The sequence below is a fragment of the Lissotriton vulgaris genome, chromosome 4_1 (assembly GCF_964263255.1).
Source record: "Lissotriton vulgaris chromosome 4_1, aLisVul1.2, whole genome shotgun sequence".
Classification (NCBI taxonomy): Eukaryota; Metazoa; Chordata; class Amphibia; order Caudata; family Salamandridae; genus Lissotriton; species Lissotriton vulgaris.
The window spans coordinates 499,236,716-499,258,550 of record NC_141691.1 but is presented as its reverse complement, the minus strand read 5'-3'; the positions used below and the strand labels follow the sequence as shown (position 1 = coordinate 499,258,550).

The following is a 21,835-nucleotide window of genomic DNA, read 5'->3' as shown; positions in this document are numbered from 1 at the left end:
TCCCTTCCTTGGGGGCCAGGACTACAATATCCAGCATGCTTTTCTTCCCCTATACTTCTGGTGCCAAGGGTGTTAAAGGAGACTTGTAATAGCTAAGAGTAGGTGACCGTTGCCCTGCATTGAAGTCTTTCGCAAAAGTCACGGCATACTGCAGCAGGACGGACTGCCTCTGAAACAAGCTTTACCTCCTCATAGAGTCTCTCTCGCTCTGCTGCCCCACGTTGACTCTCATTTACCTAGGGGAAACCGATTGCAGAAGTTGTTCTTTTTCCTTTTTTCTTTGACAAGTAACAACGAGCTAATTTGTCAACGGCTTTTCTCGAGGGAAAAAGGGGAGACACAGACCGGACAATATGGGCAAACTTCTCAATGCAGGAATTAAAGCGAAAGCCCATCGACAGCAGGCGAAGGAAGCAGAGGATGCTGCTAAGCTGGCGGATAAAGGTGAATGTAAAGAAGATGATTCCTCTGAAAGCTCAGATGAGGTGGAGGGGTCCTCCACTGAACTGCTTACTCAAACTGGCCCAGGAGAAAATACGGGGCTGGGTGAGACAGGGAATATGAATACTGGCTCGGAGGTATCCTAATCTGCTCGACCTGCTCAAGATGGCCAAAATGAAGTAAAAAAAGTTAAGACGCCTGGTGCGCTTAAGGGCCCAAAACAATTCCCTCTGTTTGAAAAAAAATCGGGCATACATTCCATTAGCAGCCCTGTTCAACCAGTAGTTCTCTCTGCATTAAACCACCTTCCAGAAACATCGGCCGTTACTGTGTTTTCAGGGAACTTGGACCCAGCGCTCAACATGGTGCCCAATACTATCTCAGTACCTGCTATGAATTTACTTCAAGGCAAAAAGACATTGGTATCCTTAGCACCAAGAGGAGATGAATTGGCGAATGCAGCAGTGCCACAAGGCTGTAACCAATTGACCTCTGGGACTGTCATTGATTCCAATACTGGCGATGTAATATTTAGTAGGCCACTCTCACCTTCTGTAGACACCCGATCTGCATACTTGACTGACCCATCTAGCCCCATCTTAGATATAAACACCGAGACTGCGGGTGAAATCCAGATGTCAGTAAAGGACATGCTGAACTTAATTCTAGATGAGGTGCGGGAGATGAAAAGATTTCAAAAAGCTGAACTGGCCTCAATTCATCAGCGATTGGAAAAGATTGAGGATCTAGTCTCCACCTTCCCACTCCGTCTTCAAGAAGCTGAGAGTCGAATCTCAAACTTGGAGCACCAGATAACGGAGGCTAAAAAAAATGTCAAAGTGATTTCCAAGAGTACACGGGTATTGGAAACAAAACTGGATGATCTGGAAAATTATACCAGAAGATCTAACCTCCGAATAGTGGGGGTCCCAGAAGGGATAGAGGGTTCTAACACGGTGCAGTGAATGACTTCCTTTTTAAAACAGAAAGTGATTCCAGAACATGAAGGGGACTTAACAATTACCAGAGCGAACCGGGTACCTGCCCAACCTTTCCCCAATTCCACACTTCCTCGCACAATCTTGCAAAATTTCTCAGATGTCCGGATAAAAAAACTATTCTATCTAAAGCTATCCAACAAAAACAATTTGCAGTGAACAAGACAATTAAATGCCGAATTTTCTCCGATATGTCCGCAGCCGCCGCACGGAGCAGAAAGGAGTTCGTGAAAATTCTTCATCTGTTTAAAGCCAATGGAGCCCAAGCTATGATTGCTCAGCAGTCTAAACTGAAAGTGTTGGTGAAGGGCAAATTTTACATGTTGTCAGACTTAGATGAAGCACAGGATTTGCTGAAGGAAATTTCACATGGTCAGAAGAGGTAAAAAAGGGGGTGAATATATCTCTATGTTAACTATTCTGTTTCGAATAACGTTGCAAAGTTTAAGAAGTGTTCTCTTTTTGATCATAGCTAATGACGTTTCATAAATTGAAAACTAAAAGATTTGAGGTGCGCTTGGTATGGTGAATTTCAAGGGGGGAAGTGGGTAGGTAGGTGGAGTGCAGGGGGTCCCAGGGGTTAAGGGGTGTAACAACAGGACAACCTAGTGTTAGGGGGTAGGGCTCTATGGCTGGCGTGGGGGAGGGAAGAAGGGCCACAGGTTGGGGGCGTGGGGGGGTTGGTATCACGGGTAGGTGGTGGAGGATGAGGGGGAGGGGAAAGGTTAGAGGGGGGTGGGGGTGAAAAAAGAAATGAAAAAATGAAGTCCTTGGTGTTATTCTGTTTAATCATTTTGCTTTTGACAGGCTTTTGGCTACTCCTAAACTGTAAAAAGAGAGATTCGGACGGAAAATATGCTATTTATTTTGAATGTCTAGTAGGGAGTGTCTGAAAATATTTTCTTTCAATGTTAATGGCCTAAATAATAAAAAGAAAATGCGGGCTATAGAAATGTGGATCAAGACCGAAAATCCCTCTGTAATACTGTTACAGGAGACACATATCTTGTCTCCAAAACTCGATGAGTTTTTAATGTTTAAAACATGGGCCTCATATCGAGGTTTTTTCTCGCTTTCTGAATCTCAGCAAGGGGTTGCGATATCTCTAAATAAGAACATCCATGCTGAAATTATACATACAGAAGAGGGCGGCTCAGGGCGTTGGTGCTGGGCTACATGTTAAATCAAAAATAGACAGAGACCCATTACTTTTGTAGGCTTCTATGCACCAGTAGATGATAACTCTACAGCCTAAGAAGATCTCTTCCAATCTTTACTGATGGTGGTAGGAGATATTATCATCGGAGGGGATTTTAATGTCCTAATGAATTTAAATTTGGATTCAAATACTCAATCAAGAAAGCAGCCTAAACCTAAATCGCTGAAAACTATTCTTAACTATAAAATAACGCTAGACCTTTGTGATCCATGGCATACACGATACCCGTCAAAAAAAGAATACACATGCTGGTCAGGGAGATTTAAGTTTTCCTCTCGGATTGATTTTTTTCTTGCTTCTAGACAACTTAATTTGTGTCAGCAGAGGACTCTTCATAACGGGTTCTCTGATCACGCACTGTTAGCTATTGAGTTTGCTTTAGGGAAAAACTTAAAAACTCCTAAACGCTGGGTCTTTAATAAAACATATTTGAATGACGAAACATGGGTTGCATCATTGAAATTGGAGATTAGAGATTTTGTCTCCTGTAATATTGAAACAGCCCCACTTAATATTGTTTGGGATGCCTTAAAGGCTTTTATTCGCGGAGTTGTTATAGGTAAGGATGCAGCCTTTTTGAAAGTAGCTAGATCTAAGAAGAATTTGTTGGAACAAAGAATACAAGTTTTATTTGATTTAAGGCAGCTGAATCCATCCAGTAGCATTCAACATCAACTAAATGAAGCAAAATGGGAACTCAGTGCAAATTTCTATGCCCAGAGCGAGGAGATTTTTCGTAGACAATCCCAGAAAATATATGAAGAGAGTAACTTTACTGGGAAGTTTTTAGCTTGGCAAGTCAGAGAGCAAGCTGCCGCTAATTTGATCAGAGGTCTAAAGTGCCCAGTGACCCATATAGACACAGTAGATTCGGCTGGGATAGGGAAGATAATGCTTACTCATTACAATAATATTTATAGTCAGCAACATAATACAGATCAGCAAAAGTAAACAGACTTCTTAGAAAAGTGCACATTACCTTCCCTTTCCTAAACTGAACAATTGACAATGGCGAGTCCATTTTCTATGGAAGAAATAGAATTGGTACTGAAGGACCTCTCAAATGGCAAGGCTTGTGACCCAGACGGTCTGCCCGCTGAGTTTTTTTAAATCTTTTTTTTTTAGCCTTTTCCGATATTTTTTTGCAATTATTTAATTCTATGTTGGAGGGCGGCCCAATACCAGATTCCTTTTGGGAAGGAACTGTGCTGAGTTTTTTGAAGAAGGGGAAAGAAGCAAAAGATCCAAACTCGTATTGACCCATTACCTTATTAAACTCCGACTATAAAATCGCCACAAAATTACTATCAATGCGTTTTAACCAAATATCAACAGATTTGATCCACCCTGATCAGAATGGTTTCATTGCAGGTAGGCAACTGATCACAAATACGCATTATTTGATTGAAGCTTTAGATTATTTTCAGACACGAGGGATTCCAGTGTTAATTTTGTTATAAGACGCTGAAAAAGCTTTTGATATGGTGGTTTGGGAGACACTTTTTATTATTTTGGAGTATTTTGGTATTCCAAATAAAATTATAAACCTAATCCGGAATTTCTACACTGGTGCCGAAGCTAATGTCATCATAAATACGGTAATGGTTGGGTGAGTCCTAGTCAAGCGTGGCACGCGGCAAGGCTGCCCATTATCACCAGTTCTTTTTGTGTTTTTTATTGAACCCTTAGCAGTCGCAATACGGAATTGTGCGAATATTTTTCCTCCCGTTCCTTTAGTGGCTAAGATCAAACTATATGCGGATGACATTATGTTGTTAATTAAACCCGAATTACAATTGCAAGTAAGGGTACTCCAGATTTTTGAGGAATTTGAAGCCTTGGGGGGATATTGGATCAATAAAAAGAAAACGGAAATTTTGGTATGTGGGAGCAGAGATCCAGAACTGCATCCTGATATAAGTTGTTGTATCAATATTAAACCTAAAAGATACCTTGGTTTTTTTTTCCGCTTCAGTCAAAGACCTGTATAGGCTTAACTTTGACCCCCTTCTCCAAATGATTTGTGTAATGTTTGCACGGTGGAACTCACTGCCATTATCGTTCCTTGGCCGGATCGCCTTGATAAAAATGTCTGTACTTCCTTTATTAAATTTTTTGTTTTCCACCATTTCTTGTTTTTTGCCAGGAGTTTTTTTTTCTAGGGTAGAATCTCTGTTTTCGGCTTTAGTCTGGGAGAAAAAAACACCTTGTATCGCAATAGGTAATCTTTATGAGGAATCGGATCAAGGAGGTCTCTCTTTGCCAAATCTTAGGGATTACTATAATGCAGAATTCGCACAGTATTTATCGATTTAATTTGCCTAGAAAATCAGATACCTACCCCCCTGCAGGTACTTAAATCTCCCAAATTAGTTCGCTATAAGATATTGCTATGATTTTTTAAAAAACGTTGCGCTATGTTTAAAAGATATTCACTTCCCCTGATTAACTCAACAACTCTATTAACGGAAAGTACATTTCCGTTAATAGGGATCAAAAGAGGATCAGAGATAAATTGGGCCAGGGCAGGATTTATTAAAGCAATCGATTTTCTAAGAAATGGATTATGGATAACCCCGATAGAGATGGCACGTTCAATTCACAGGGACTTTATGCTGGTACGGTCCTATAATATGATTTATACATTTCTGGGGCAATTGGATGCTATACAGCTCAATCAACAAACCCAATTGGCCAATGACCTTTTTGTGAATAATTGTGTAAGGAAACCCGGGGATTGGAAGTGTTGTTTAGCGCAGAGTAGGGAGGTGGATTTAAGCCAAAAAGCAATCAAAAAATGGCAGGAAAAGGAAAATCATCTATTGTCTTTGAATACCTAGAGGACTATCAACAAATTTAATTTCAACACACTGCGGGTGCCAATTGGCTTAGAATGCTATTGTTTGGTAAATGGTTATTGTATCGTACACCTGCGGCCATTTCTAAAATGTATATAAATCATCCACCCAACTGTTTTAGATGTTTACAGCATGCTCCGGCCAATTGGTCCCATGTAATGGTCTACTCTACTAAAATCGGGGTATTTTGGGATGAAATATTTGTTTTCTTTCAAACCTATTATAAGATTATAATTTCTTTAAATGTAAAATTGATGCTTTATGGTTTTGATCCGGATCTCAAGCTCTCTGACCAGCTAGCCAAATTAGTGTATATTGCAATTGCAGTGGCCAAATCTTTGCTATTGCAGAATTGGCGCTCAGAACAGATCCCATCTATGCAGGAATGTCTACAGAAAATGAGGAGAGTTAGGAAAAGTGAACAAATTTATGCATTGCGGTTAGGGGGAGAAAGAAAATTTGATAAAATTTGGGGATCTTATTTTGATTAATTCCTATATAGTATACTGAGGATGGCAGTAAACTGTAATTATTGGCTGTATTTGCAGGCTGGGTATGTTTTATGTTGAATTTTGTTTTTGTATTGTTGATCAGTAATGTCACTAAAGAACTTCAATAAATAAAATAAAAAAAATAAAAAATGGTTGGATTAGTTGTAACAATGTATTATTTGGATAGTTCCTAAATGCAAAGACAATTTCTGCTTAATGGTGCAAGCAAATGTTTGCCTATGTAGAAGTCTCTGTAATATTGCAGAACTTAGGTGAATGATTTGCATCTGATGAAAGTTAAACTTACACAAAAGATTCCAATTGAGCGGGAATACTGGAGACATAAAGAAAACTATTGGTAAATCATAAAGGAAAAAGTGAAATGGTTGTGTTTAGGGGATTGGCAACTGAAGGAGCGATCCGTTTTCCTTTCCCCTCAGGGAATAGGAAATTGTAATCTATCCCTAAGGGAATACTTTGTTCTTCACTTAAGCAGTTTATGAATACGGGCTCATCGTTCCCCGGAACTGGCACTCTTCCTTTTAATATATCAAAAACGAATCTCTTGCTAAATGTTGGGCACGTGGCACTTTATGGAACCGCAGTATCCTTATTATAGAATCCAAAGACGAAGCTGCTACATGATGTCAATATGCTTTTCAAAATAGTTTGTTATTTTTAAATATATTTAACGCCAAGGCACCTTTTTATTTACGCACAAACGCCACAGGGTCCTTTCAAGACTGTCATAAGGGTAAACAAGGACCTCTCAATTCATATTGGATGAACTGATACTCCGTATGAGCACGGGACAAACCAGATGAACGGAACATGCTGTGTAGCTAACATAAACTGTGCCATATCTCTTTTTATTGTTGGACACTATAAATGATGTAACTGTGGTTTTATTTTTTAATTTTTATGATCTTTCGCGGTCAAGCGATTTTGTAAAGGTTTTAATTAACTCATACAATAAATTACTTACTTACTTTGTTCCTCACTTAGATTTTGTCTCCCATACTCCCGGGGGTTTTGGGGAGATATCCATGTTTGTTGTTCTTTTCCTGGATGAGGCATCAAAGTGCTTAGTGGATGGATAGCACATAACTTCGTAGAGTGTGCTTGGTTGCCATGGTGAGGGTTTTTAATTTGATGTTGTGCTTGATGATTAGAGTTGATTCTTATTATGGCATATGTTGCTGAACCTTAGCAAGTCGTAAAGAAAAAATAAATGAAAAGAGAAGGGTTATGCTTGTAGGCGCTTGTGGTGCAACAGAACAGTGTGAGAGTGCAGTAAGGCATATGTTGGAATGTTTTGGTGTTGTAGCAGTGCTTAGGGTACATTGAGTGAAGGAGAGTGAGAGATAGCTTGATGGACATTCGTGCCTACCACCCTTGTGGGTGATCTGGTCCCAGTTTTTGGGTAGCAAAATTCCCAAGTTCTGGGTCATCTGTTTGAATTAGTTAGTTCAGCTAACTATACCTCGCGCCCCCACAGTGTACTGATGATTACGTCACATATTACATCATTCATAAATTGGTGGAATGTTTTGCGGCTTGCTTGAGCCACAAAGTGAAGCCCTGGAGCTGTTTACAGCCCTCCAGCAGAGATGCCAATTGACGGCTTTGCTTTGGGGAGAAGATGCAGGTTTTTGGAGGAATAAACAGAGCAGCGTAGATTGGAACTCTGCTGCACAACCCACTGGGGTGTTATTTTGAATATGAGGATTTGTCACGACAGCTCATGAGAGACAGACTGATACCACAAGTACCATCAGGCCACATGGGTGGCCGCGCCCACCAGGGCGGGACTTTATCATTTAAAAGGTGGTACCAAAAATCATCATGCCACTACCTGCTCAGTCCGGTGCCTTTGAAGATGTGCTCTACGCACAAAACGCGTCAGGCAGGACGCTACTCTGATGCAAGTTGTGTTTCCCCCACGCTGCTTCCCTTCTTGAATAAATGTGGCTGATTACGTATCTCCTCGTGAGGCTTCCTTCATAGCAGGCATCTCTTTTGGTGGAATATATAAATATATATATGATCATGTGATCAATACGGGCGATGGTGGAAAATCGTAATAGCAGATGAAGTTCATTAACTAAATAAATATTATTTGCACAGAACTGTGGTCCACACTTGTTTTCCTTCAAGGAGTATTTTATGGCGAGACATATGGATATATATATGTATATATATATATCCAAAACTCCGCGAATGAGCAGCAGGCAACTCTCCCTCGCCTCATACACAGCAAGCACGGACACAGACCAGCAAGTAGGTGCAGAAAATGTATTTGCAATATGTCGCCATAACGTTTCAGCTCGTCCAAGCCTTGTTCACATGACAATGTGATAATAGAAAACTTTCACATTTAAAGTGACAGTGCCTGTTTCAAATTGAACCATGTGATAGTGCTGGCAATAGACATGGAAAAGTTACTTCAGCCATTACAATTACTACACAACAGACTAGATGTAGTCAAAATTAATCATATAAATAATTAAAATCATGTTGCGTAAAGCAGAGAAGTTTGAAACCATAGTTAAAAATATTGTTAATCAATATTCATTGTCCACTCAATACCTGTGTGTAAACTGTGCAAATTTGCTCATATAGTGCAAAATAGCAATTGTGCAAAATACGCTGTTATCAACTCTCTAGTCTGCATGAATGCAAACAATGATAGAAACGTCGGCATTTATATTGAGCAGGCCGTTTTCCACAGTACACATAAATGTGTATCAATCAAATGATAGGATAAATCCCGACTATATATATATACTAGCAGCCCGCCCCGGTGTTGCCCGGGGCAGAAGGGGGCTGGGGGCAGCATCGCAGCAGGAGAGGCGCAGCAGAGCGGCCCGGAGCAGCAGAGCGTACTTACAGTGTTTCCTTGCGCCCGTTTTGTTGGTCCTGGCCGCTTCTGCCCACGCTCGTGTCCGCTGGTTCTCTGCGCTCGTGTTCTTGGTCTTGGCCGCTTCTGCCGACTCTCCTGTCCGCTCTTACTCTGCGCTCCCCTGGGCATGTCGACACTCCTCTACTCGCTCCGGACCTTGGAGGGTGTCGCTTCCGCTGTTTCTCCGCGCTCGTTTTCTTGGTCCCGTCCGCTCTTCCTCTGCGCTCCCCTGGGCATGTCGACACTCCTCTACGCGCTCTGGACCTTGGAGGGTGTCTCTTCCTTTCTCCTGTCCGCTCCTCGTAGGGTGTTGCTTCCGGCTTCCGCGCTCCCCCGTGATATCAGCACGCATCCGCACACACGTTGTTAGCTGGCGCTACTTCTAAGGGACTACTTTCCCTTCAAAATTACGTTTCCCTTCCAAAATATATAGTTTGTTTTTATATAGCCTGTGTCCTTCTGCTTGCCCTGACGTTTTCAAAGATTTATTGGGTGTTTGGATTGGTGGTGTACTTTTCGAGTTTACCTGGCTCAAAGGACACAGGGGCAGATTATCAAGGGGGTTTATCTCCGCTTTTTTGGCTTTAAAAGCCAAGAAAGCGGAGATAAAATTATCTCCCTATTACCTAGCTGTCGCTAACACCAGTTAGCGACAGCTAGTAGGAGATAGCGACCATCTTGGGCCCCACTTTGCATGTCAGTGATATTTATCACTAATGACATGCAAAGTGGGCGTGCCAAGATGTTAGCGACTGAAAACAGTCGCTAACATTGCTATCTCCTATTACCAACTTTTGGAGATATTCGCGCTAAGCGCGAATATCTCCAAAAGCTAACACCTGCCCTGAGCAGTTCTTAGCCATGTTATCCTATGGGAGGTGGATAACATGGCTAAGAGCATTAGCCCGCTAATGCATGAATATCACTGACTTTTCAGCGATATTCATGCATTGCGGCCGATTTTTATCGCATTTGCGATAAACCTTTGTAATACCAAGGTTTATCTGTGATAAAAATCGCCGCAGCTCAGCGTTAATTTTTTCACGCTAACCAAGCAATAGCGATAATTATCGCTATTGCTTGGTAATATGCCCCACAGTTCTCTCTTTATAATAGTAGTATAGATATGGAACTATCACATCATCATTCGCCACCTCACTTTACACCTACGAAACTGCTCCAACCCGACTCGCATGTTCACAAAACAAAACATTTTATTACTTTCCAAAGATAAAACTGCGGCTGAGCATGACACACAAACCATCAGATGTATTTCTAGAAAAAGTCAACAGACCCTGCACTTCAAAAAAGTATTTAAAAAGCATTGAAGAGACTGACATCATTCATAAAGACAAAACCATGAAAGATATACAAGAAAATATCAACCATAGGAGACGATGAGACATAACGTTTTCCCTATGAAAACACCAACTTCGTGTTGGTGGTTACAAACAAAAATATATTTTTGTGGGCTGTGTATTTCGTGGTATAATGGTGGTAACAAGAAGCCATAAAAGATCAAAACATTAATTAACTGTAACTCGACACCTGGTACGTATTAATAGAAAAAAGTGCACAGTACGATTTTCCTTAAAAAAAGAATTTCAGAGCTTGTCTCCGTTTTGCAGAAAGGTTATATGAATCATATGGTAACGGCATGCTGCAGGAAGGAAGTTTAGTAAAAAAAAAAATTATATTGTCCACAAGATGTCGGATAGAAAAAGTATTAATTAGCAAAATAAATCAAATTCATATTATCAAATTAACTTTAATAAAATTGCAGGGTTTGGACCAACATGAAAACCGCTATTTGTTTTCGTCTTATGCCTAGATGAAATGAATATCTAGGGCCCCATTCATGAAGACTTTTATTCAACTAACTGCGTTAATTCTCAATCCTGATTTAGTGGGGGTTTAAACTAGTAAAGTGTCTTTACATATGCAATTATTACACCAATCTTTTTTGCCTTGTTTGTTTGTCCATTCAAAATTTCAGGGTGATCCATCAAGCAGAGGCCACGAAAACAGGGGGGCCCTAAAATGCAAAATCGCTATGCATTTTCCACAGAATTTTTAAAAATTACTACCATAAAAGATGCTGAATTACACTAAATCTGACAGGAACCTACATCTTGGCTCGCAGATGGAGCTTTTTGTGATTTGGTGTAAATCCTTTCAGTCCTTTTTGAGAAATGATGGTATAAAAATATTTGTAGTCCGAGATACTCCAGCGAGTCTTGTGGACAGTGTCTGATTGGCCCAGTAAGCTTTTTTTTGTTTGGGCCATCTCGCTGACTCACATGGGATCGCTGCCAAAACAAAACAAAATGGCGGCCACCATATTTTTATATAAATGGGGAGAGGATGGCATGAGTAGAGCCCCTCTACCCCAGCCCATTTTGGGCCCTAAGGACCCCATCCCCTGGGGCCAAGTTTGTGAAAATGGAAAGGGGCTATGCAGCTCCCCTACCCGAGCCTCTAAAGGTCCAAGGACCCCATTCACCAATGCAAGTACTGAAATAAAGGGAGGGAGGCATGCAGCTCCACTACCAGAGCCTATTTGAGACCCGGTAGCCCCATCCACTGGGGATGAAATGTAAATGAAAGGGGAGGAAGTTACATGGTCTTTTTTGTGTTCACAGGGTGGTGCCTACCAGAAAGTAGCCAATATGATTCACAATTGTGCATTAAAGAGCACAACTGAAGCACACATGTGATTTTTGTATTGTGCAGAAGTATCCGTTTCTCCGTAGTTTATAAATGGCTGCATAAATGGAGTTCAGAAATTCAGTAGATGTGAGCAAAGGATTGGTAGGGAATGTATTTCAATGATGTTCACAAGATAAGAATTTGGTACGTGTAGGAGATTACTGTCTTTTGTGTGGTTCCCCCCAGAGTTTTGCCATAACTGTTTTGCTGAATTTAGAACTCGTTGGGGCATATTACCAAGCAATAGCAATAATTATCGCTATTGTTTGGTTAGAGACAAAAATTTACAGCTAAGCTGCGGCGATTTTTATCGCAAATAAACCTTGGTATTACCAAGGTTTATCGCAAATGCGATAAAAATCGGCCGCAATGCATGAATATCGCTGAAAAGTCAGCATATTCATGCATTACCGAGCTAATGCTCTTAGCCATGTTATCCACCTCCCATTGGATAACATGGCTAAGAACTGCTCAGGGCAGGTGTCAGCTTTTGAAGATATTCGCGCTTAGCGCAAATATCTCCAAAAGTTGGTAATAGGAGATAGCGATGTTAGCGACTGTTTCCAGTCGCTAACATCTTGGCACGCCCACTTTGCATGTCATTAGTGATAAATATCACTGACATGCAAAGTGGGGCCCAAGATGGTCGCTATCTCCTACTAGCTGTCGCTAACTGGTGTTAGCGACAGATAGGTAATAGGGAGATAATTTTACCTCCGCTTTCTTGGCTTTTAAAGCCAAAAAAGCGGAGATAAACCCCCTTGATAATATGCCCCGTTGTACTTTACTCCTGTTCAACTACCTAGAAAATGCGATTATGTAGAAGGGAGTTAATCCCAGGGAAGAGTTAATACACACCATGAATAAACTGCCAATATCACAGAAAAAAAGGAAGCGGTTTTGACATTTTAGTTATGGTCTATGGTCCAGGTCTATACCACAATCATAAACGTTTATGCCAGGAAAAAAGTGGGCATAGAAAGTCTCCTTTAAAAGGAGTTACACTTTGTGTGGTCTGATTTGTATGAAATTGAGTTTGTGGAATTCAAAGGGTGCTTTAACAATACTGCTGATTTGCAATGTTTTATCTCAGGTGTGAGATGCAACGTTAAAACTGTTGCAAGGGAGAAGAGTTTGGGAGCAGCATAGAGGCAGAAGAATTATGCAGGTGAAAATACCATTGCCTTTCCTTCTCGTTTGCTCAACGATGCGAACAAAATATTCAACAATGGGGAATACGTTGCTTGCTCTGTACTCGACAGAAAGTAAATGGAAGACCTTCTTGTGAGGCTCTCGTTTTGACATGGTCACAGAGGACAAACCTTTGAAGATCTTTATCAAGGAATGTTTGAATGCAGTGTCTTCATAGATCTGTGGGTGGGTTGTTGCCCTTCAAGAATATGTATTCGATGTAAACTACATACACAGTGTTGACAAGAAAACTGATGTTTGTTGAATGATATATAGATTTTCTGTCATATGATCAAGTTAAAATTTGAGAAGCCAGGAGTGAAGTGTGAGAATTAGAGCGATGTGCAAGGACTTGGAATTGCAGAGGGCTTGTGAGTGGGTTAGTAAGAAACTAAAAGGAAGAAGTAAAGTATTTCTGACTGTAAAGGAGTCGTCTTTGCAACATGATTTGGTTTTTCAGGGGCAGTTAGAAAACACATATTTAATCTGGCACACACTAGTCATTTAGGAGATTATAATATTAAGGCAAGACTTGCAAGTCGGTCAGCTATAAGAGGTTGCTTAGTTTGTGCTCTTGGTAAATGTAAATGTAGTAGTACTTGTATAGCGCACAAATCACCCATGAGGCCTCTCAGCGCTTGTACGCATACCGCTGTGGAACCCTTCTTGACTTTTCCCTGTGAAGTGCCCACTCCTGGGCACCCCCAAGGCATCCTAGCATTGCTGGGGCCGTTGTGGAGATTAAGCAAGTTATTGCCCAGAGTTGCAGAGTGGGACCCATGAATTAGAATAGGCACCGAGGCAAGATTTATCAGGTCTGAGGAAATTTAGCCCAAGACCCGCCGAGGCGGGAATTGAACCCTGGTCCCAGGCTAGACCTCTGCATCAGGGTCTGCCGCTCTAACCATTGAGCCACACTACTCCACTCTGGTGGCTAAGTGAGGAACCTGAGGACGATTCTCTTGTTTTGTAGAAGTCTTTCATCTGGTCTTTGGGAAAAGGTTTCGCTTGATATTCTCTTTCTCATTCAAAAGGAAAGTATACCCCAATCTAATCTGATTTTAAAGAGTGTAAACACCACCCCTATGTATATACCCCGCTGGCCATTGTAAAGGCTGAGGTTGGGCTAATGTGACACCATATGTACAAGGCTACTATGCACAGCTAACAAATTTGTGCGGTGGTCTCTTTAGCACCTGAGCTTGGTACAGTGTATGGCCGCAGACTCTTGGACTATGGGAAGCCAGGCAGGTCATCTAAGGCCATTGTACTTAACTATAGTGGGTAAAAAAGAAGATTCTTAGGTTTTGGACAAAGGAAATACTATGCATCTAAAGGTTCTGCACAAGACCAAAGATCTTCAGCAGCGGGCACTACAATCAAGGGGAGTGGATAGAGGGTTGGTCTGCTGAGAATGCTCTATGCCGAGAACCTGTTGTGCACAGTCACTGCCTTGTTATTACCACTAAGGGCCCTGAAAATACTAGGAAGAAGAGGGACTAAGACAGATATTTTACATGTGGATGTTGTTATTACATATATTTTGTGGTATTTCTATAGCACAGACCTAGTCAAAAGGAGGTGGAGCATTTGAGATAGTCTTTTTTCTGCCCCTAGTTATTAATAACGTTTATCATATTTTCCACAGTTTGCAGATTTGCTTATTATGGCTTGGTTGCCTTTATCCTCACAGTTAAGCATTGATGCAACCTATTAGATAGGTAACTGACTTAGCTTTTATGTTTGTTGCAGGTCAAGTTCTTCCAAGTATTTCAAATGTGTTATTTATGGACCCTTCCCTTTTCCCTAGTCTGTTCTGTAATAAACAGTCCCTTTAGACTTGCATATGTTGGCCCTGTATCCCAATAACAGGTCTTCCATATTCTCCACCACTCATATGTCACTTTTCCCCCTTCAAGCTCAGTGATCTATTTTTTGCAAACAACTTTATTAACTCAATGTACTGTCAAAATTGATGCCTTGTTTGATTAATGTTCATACAATATTGTTTAGCAGTCTTGATTGAGGGGTTTTCACATAAAACAAAAAATATTTTGTTAGTGACGTATCACCAGGAGAGCATAGCCCCATGTTACACTCTTCTATCACTGAAAAGAAATACTAATGTTTCCAAAGCTAAAACCTATTTTATATTAATTTTGGGATGACTAACACTTAAGTTAAGTTACAATATTGAGACTGTTGATTATTTCTGCCCGGTGTCCTATAGAAGATACTTTAATAGCCTCTGATTCAACTGAAACAAAAGTCTTCAACTAAAAAAATGGTTAAGTAACATGGGGTACATTGATTTACTCAGTAAAGTCTTGTTAAAAATCACAGTGGTAAAAGTGTGATGCTTTAAGATGTTACATTTGATATACTGTGTAAGTGATGCTTCCTGTGCTGGTGTCAATGAATAATTGAAGAAAAGGTTCACGTATATCATCAACTTTCATTTCTTCAACATAAAGAAAATCAGCACTAGCTGCTGAAGACCACAATAAAAGAGAGGACCATTCGTATAATGCAAATTAGATAAGAAGGGATCTTTGTGTGTGTGAATATGTTCACCTTTACACTAATTATTCCAGGTACCAGCAAGTTGCCAATATGATTCACAATTGTGCATTAAAGAGCATAACTGAAGCACACATGTGATATTTGTATTGTGCAGAAGTATTCCTTCACTGTAGTTAATAAATGGCTGCATAAATGGAGTTCAGAAATTCAGTAGATGTGAGCAAATGATTGGTAGGGAATGTATTTCAATGATGTTCACAAGATAACAATTTGGTACGTGTAGGAGATTACTGTCTTTAGTGTGGTTTCACCCCAGAGTTTTGCCATAACTGTTTTGCTGAATTTAGAACTCGTTGTACTTTACTCCTGTTAAACAGAAGACCCTGTGCTCCTCCTTTAAACATAGTTGCATTGGTGTACACCTAAGTAACTTATTTAACTTGCCTATAAATCCCAAGTATATGCTAGAGAAAATCTACCAAGGGCCTAAAAGGTAAATGTCACAGGTGGACTACAGCACTTATTGTGCCATCCACAGAGTGTACCTGGAAAACATGGCTTCAGACCTACAATGTGTAGCCTGATTGCAGCAGCCTAAAATCCTGTTGTCAAACCTGCCAAATAGCCCTGTTTGACAGGTGGGAAATACTGCTTTTAAACATTAATAAGTCACCCCTAAATATATGTTGTTGACCTTCTTTAAAAATGGAACACATGAGAAATTAAAATTGCCATGTTCTTTCAGTGACTGAGCCCAAAATAGTTTCTTACTGGTAAGGCTGTAGCTGAATCCCAGAAAGTCCAGATTATTAACTTGATCCTGTAACTTTTGACAGGAACCGGTTACAAAAGGTCATTCAGAGACTATTTTTAATATTTATGAAACGCTCAATTCAACGGTGAAGTCAGAAATGAATAAATATTTAGGAAGAGTACATTTTATAAGGTTACCTTTTTACTGCCTGAAGCACCAGTATGCTAAATTATATTGGCCCTCCAGAAGTTGTCCAGTCAAGTGTTTGACCTTAATGAGGGATAAAAGCTACTCATGGAGCAGGGACAAAAACCTGAGTGTGGGGAGGTGTTTTTCTTTCCCAGGCAGAAATGCCAGTTGGGGTGGGCCCAGGAACTTGATTAACTTCAAAGGAGTCTGCCCTCTACCAAGTAAATGTTAGGGGACACTTGGAGAGGACCAGCCTTTGCCCACTAGTCAGACTGGCACCACACACAGTCAGAGGAGAGCTAGTCCCACAAACGTTTTTCCGTGACTACAGAGGGGTTCGCTCTTTACTCTGGCTCAGCTCTGGGTAGGTGCACAGGTTCTGCACAAGAGGAGAACGGTTAACTCATCTTAGATTTTAGGAGTGAGTGGCACTGTGGGATTGTTGGCAGTAGGAAACAGGTTTTATCCCAATGGTTACGGAAGAGCTAGGTGTCACCCCCACCCACCACTCACTAGCTGTGAATGTCGGACCCCAAGGTCCCCTCCCAAGAGCACTCTATGGACCTGCAGAAGAACAGAAGAGGAGTGGACCCTGCTTGCTGTGGCCAGAGAGGATCCACTAATGACAAGCCATTCTCCTTCTGGTTCCCAGGACCCTAGAATCCAAGGGTCCATGAGCTTACCTCCTGTGTGAACACCTGTGTGGCTACCACAGTAAAGGTGGCTGAATGCCAGTAACAATATATGTGATCAATGTGCATTACTACATTAATGTATGTTTGTATATTTCACCACCAAAGTCTGTTTCACATTCTCCTACAGGATTGTGCGCTTGGTGGTGGTTCTCAGGGAATGGGCACACAAGAGCCTGCAGGACCAGGAGCAAAGGCCTGACTCCTTTCTTGATCGGTTTCGAGGGCCAGAGTTGCAGCCTGCAGCTAGCCGAGTGAGCAACACCCAACCTGACCAGGAAAATGCTGGCGGAAAGAAAAAGAAAAAGAAGTAAAACTCAGATTATTTAATTATTAAACCTACTGTGAGCAGAATCTCTGTTTAATGCACATAGTGTAAAGAATGAAATAATATACTTTTCAATGCTCCTGGTGTAAATGAACGGACAATAAAGTTCAGATATGTCTCTATCTGCTTCTTTCTCTGTCTCTCCCTATCAGCCTTTCTCTTTTTCTGTGCATATATGCGTCGTTTTAAGTCTGTCTTTCTCTCTCTCTCTCCATTTCTGTCTGTCTCTCTCTGTCTGTCTGTCTGTCTCTAGGTATCTGTATCTATCTGTTTCTGTTTATATGTGTGTATATGTCTCTGTCTCTACCTGTAACTTTATCTGCATGTTTATCTATTTCGATGTATCTGTCTCTATTTGTCTGTCTCCATCTCCATCTCCATCTGTCTCTGTCTCTATATTTCTGTATTACCTTCGCCTGGCTGTGCCACTACCTCTCTCTGTCTATCTCCATCTATCTCTATCTGCCTCTATATTTCTGCGTTTACATGTCAGTCTCTATATCTCTCTGAATCAATCTAATGTTATCTGTTTGTCTCTCTCTCTTTGTCTCTAGCTATGCATTTCTATCTGTATCTAACTCTGTTTTCCCCTTATGTCTGTATCTTTCTCTAGTTGTCTTTATCTATCTCTATCTGAATCTTTATCTGTCAATCTCTGTCTTTACTTGTCTGTCTCTTTCTCTCTCTATCTGCCCATATCTCTACCTGCCTCCGACTATATGTACCTGTCTCTATATGTCTCAATACTATCTGCTTCTATCTCTGTTTATATCTCTCGACCTCTCTATCTGTGCCCCTATCTGTCTGTTGGTATCTGTCTCTGTCACTAGCGCTATCAATCTATCTGTCTCTATCATTCTGTTTTATTCTCTATCCCTCTGTTTCTATCTGTCTGTCTCTATGTCGCCCTGTCTCTTTCAGCCTCTACCTTACTATCCGGTTCTCTCTATCTCTCAGTTATCCCTATTTTTGTCTCTGTCTCATTTCTACCTAACTATCTGTCTCTAGCGCTGTCTCATTTTGTCTTCTATGTCTATCTCTGTCTCCTCTAACTCCATCTGTCTTGCTTTAGTTGTGGTTTTTTTCTCGTGTAGGGCTAGGGGGTGGTGTATTGTCCACTTTTATTATCTTCTTTTCCCTAAGGATTTTCTCCCTCTAAATTTCATTTTTTCACCTTATCTCCCTCTTCCTTAGAGACTTTATCTTTTTCTTCACAATTGTTTGCCATAAGGCTCTTCAGCTCTTTTCTTCCATGTATTGATATTGCCCTATGCTCCTCATCCATTTCTGTAGGATAAACATATTTTTTCTGAAATTCCGTTATTAGTAATACATATTTATAAATATATGTTATAAATGATACATATTCTATAGTAGGACACGGCAGCTTCATATAGAGCCTATCCTGTACTCCTGGAAATTTAGTCTAAGCATTTCTATGCAAAGTTTTGGGAAAAGCTGGCATTAAAAGGTAAACCTTTGAAAATGTTTCCACTGATATTGGAGTCTGTGCATCACACCTAGTTTTTTCTATTAGTCTCAAGAAGTATAAGCATTAAAATAAAAGCAAGTGACGTCATGATGAATAGATGAATGGACAGGCGCATTTCTGGATCGCTTTTGTTAACTCAGCATATATTTTATTTCCTCAGAAAAAAACGGGAAGTGTTTGTGGTGGACCCTTCGGGGAAATGGTATTATCGCTGGCTCCTCGTGATTGCTCTGCCTGTTCTGTATAACTGGTGCCTGCTTGTGGCCAGGTAAGTGTAAATCCATCAGAAGGCATTCTTTGTCTTGTATTGCGGTTGCCGAGGAAAAATCATACACCACATCCTAAAGTAAAGGAATCCAATTCGCCAAGAGCATTCTACACACAAGTGTGCCATGCACCCAAAAAAGCATAATGTACACCTGTCTACATTACGCATATTTCACACTGTGGGTGTGGGCATTATTTTTACGCGTCCAAAATGTATGCATTGCATATGTGTTCCCTACACAATTTCTACGTGTCTATGGAAAAGTGGACGCACTCAAGGGCGTTTCAGAGGAGTAGCAAATGCCATTAAATACCAACTAGGAGACAGCATGTTGGTTAATTTGTACCCACTCACGCATTTGACATGAATCTCTTCTCTGCCCCTCAACATACACCCACATGGTTCAAGTGTAGTGGTGTACTCTGTGGGGAAGGGGTGCCAGAAGTCAAAATAGTTACCAAATTTACCAAATTACACAGCTTTTCCAATTATACACATGTTCCCAATACAGCATAAAACATGTAAGGCTAGCAAAATCGTCAGGAGACCACAATATATGTGAATATCAAACATATATCCATGCACATGTTATGTTATTTTATGTTATGGGAATTTGTAGAGCGCTGCAAATCACTCGTGAGGGAATCCAGGCACATTCCAAGATATGTCATTTACATATGCCTACCAGACAAATGCATGCAAGTACCCAAGACCGTCGGAAAGTATGCATAGGCATAGTAAGGAGGGAGTGTTTTACACATCTACATTTCTATTTGACATCCAGTAAACCAGTTCTAGGGAAATACGGCTTCATCATCCAAGTCGATCTTGGTTTGACAAATGTACTTGCAGAAGTATTCTTGTAATGAGAGATACAGCGTAGCTGTGATTTAACAGGAAATTCCTATAGGCATATTTTTCTATGATTACCCGTCTAGAGAAAGCCTCTGCAACAAGCAATATGTTCCATCTTCTAAAAGCAGACTACAATTTACAGTTACAACACTCATGAATATTTCACTACAACTGAGGAACATCTACCAACATTAATGCATTATATATAAGGCACAAGCAATGCATGGAAATGAAGTCAATCATTTGTTCACTAACAGAGGATATTAAGATGCAGCAGCTTAAGTGGCCAGAGAGGGTACACCATGAAGCCTGGAAAGTGAATGAAATGATAATGATGCCCAAAAGACTTCTGTTGCATGAACCGAAGGTGATTCTTGTTCAGTGTACAGTTCGATGTAAGCAATGTACGGACAAGCCATGATTGCGTGTTCAGACCAACTTTCTATACAAATAAGGCTAACTAACCACATTAACTAAGTACACTCGTACCTGAAAGTGTCTGAAAATTCAGGGAAGCTCTGTATTTGCAAGGAATTCCATCTGCCCAAGTCTCCCTTGAGTATTTTTTAAACTTTTTGAATCATTAGGCTTTGGAGCCAGTGGCGTAGCAAGGTCCGGTGGTACCCGGTGTGGAAAATTTCTTGTCACCCCCGTCTTGACAAAATGGCAAAAATATGTGTTTAAAACACTTATTTTTGCTATTTTGTCACCCCCTTCAGTGATAACACTTGTCACCCCTGGCTTGACAAAATGGCAAAAATATGTGTTTAAAACACATATTTGTTGCCATTTTGACACCGCCCTCAGTGATGACACCCGGGGCGGCCCGCACCCAAAGCACCACCCTTCCTACGCGACTGTTTGGAGCTTTGCTTCAGTCTAAGAGCAGTTGGGAAAGCTTCAAGCCCAATATATGTTTTGCTTAAAATGGATGTGACTTCGCTCCCAGTGAAACTGACTCAGAGATATCCTCGAGGAGACAGCGGGGGAAGATGTCGGCTGAGTAGGAAGCTCAGTCGGAGAGCTCCCGGAGCACCCGTGATTCTGGGATAATGTAGAGATTGGAAAACACCCACAGAAGGAAAATGAACGGAGCACCACGAGGGTGAAAGCCTGACGCAGTAGATCCTCTTACTTTGAGCAAAGAGCGAAGAGCCTTTCTGAGATGGTGTGTTCCCTTGGTCCTTTCTCTCCCTCGTCTAGCTGCGAAACAACGTGGGAAGTCCGGTGCCTGCCGCGTGGCGGTTTAGTGGAAGCCGCGACTGTCCTGCATGGAAAACGTCGTCTGAAGCCCAGGGAAACATCCGTTGGCACAGGTGAGAGCGGTGGACCTGGCAGACTTGAACGGGGGTCGGAGAGCTGCATTGGGGCGGGAGAGCAGTTAGATCGGTGGAACGCTGCTGCGGAGGCAAAATCGTGCTGCTGCCGTGCCACCGGAAGACTGAGCTTTCAGTTCCGGGGCACGAGCGGCAGAGTCAGAGCAGACCTCCTCCAATACTGTGAGTTTGTCAGCAGCGTGAAGACAGCCTCAAACAGAGCGAGCGCAGAGAGCGCAGAGAGGATAACACGGCACAGGCAGACAAACGATAGGATAAGAGGGTGCTGGGTTATTAAAAGACTTGCAACTGTAACCCTCCACAGAATTGATAAAAAGGATAAAAAGGATTTAGACAAAACCAGTCTAACAGAGAGGACGTTACAAAGTAGTATATGCAATAACTTTAACAGCCATTACACTGCTCAATCCGGCCATACTGAGAACTTGAAATACAAGACACTTGTAAACTACCAGCTTATGAGTAAATCTATAAAACCAACACAGGAGGACAAAGAGGAGGCATATCATAACATAGAGGAGAGCCTTGCAAAAAAAGACCGAGTGGGAATTAAAGAACCATTAGAGCCTCAGCAATCAAAGAGTCAGG

General features: G+C 41.2%; 1 protein-coding gene across 1 annotated transcript in view; it reads left to right on the top strand.

Annotated features, from left to right (window-relative positions):
- The window catches only part of CNGA2 (cyclic nucleotide gated channel subunit alpha 2), a 342,867-nt gene that overhangs the window by 208,873 nt on the left and 112,159 nt on the right, over nucleotides 1–21,835 (top strand). Inside the window, exons 4-5 of the mRNA XM_086966797.1 lie at nucleotides 17,098–17,277; nucleotides 18,948–19,055. Coding sequence (XP_086822923.1) covers nucleotides 17,098–17,277; nucleotides 18,948–19,055 — 288 coding nt within the window. The remainder of the gene's footprint in view (nucleotides 1–17,097; nucleotides 17,278–18,947; nucleotides 19,056–21,835) is intronic.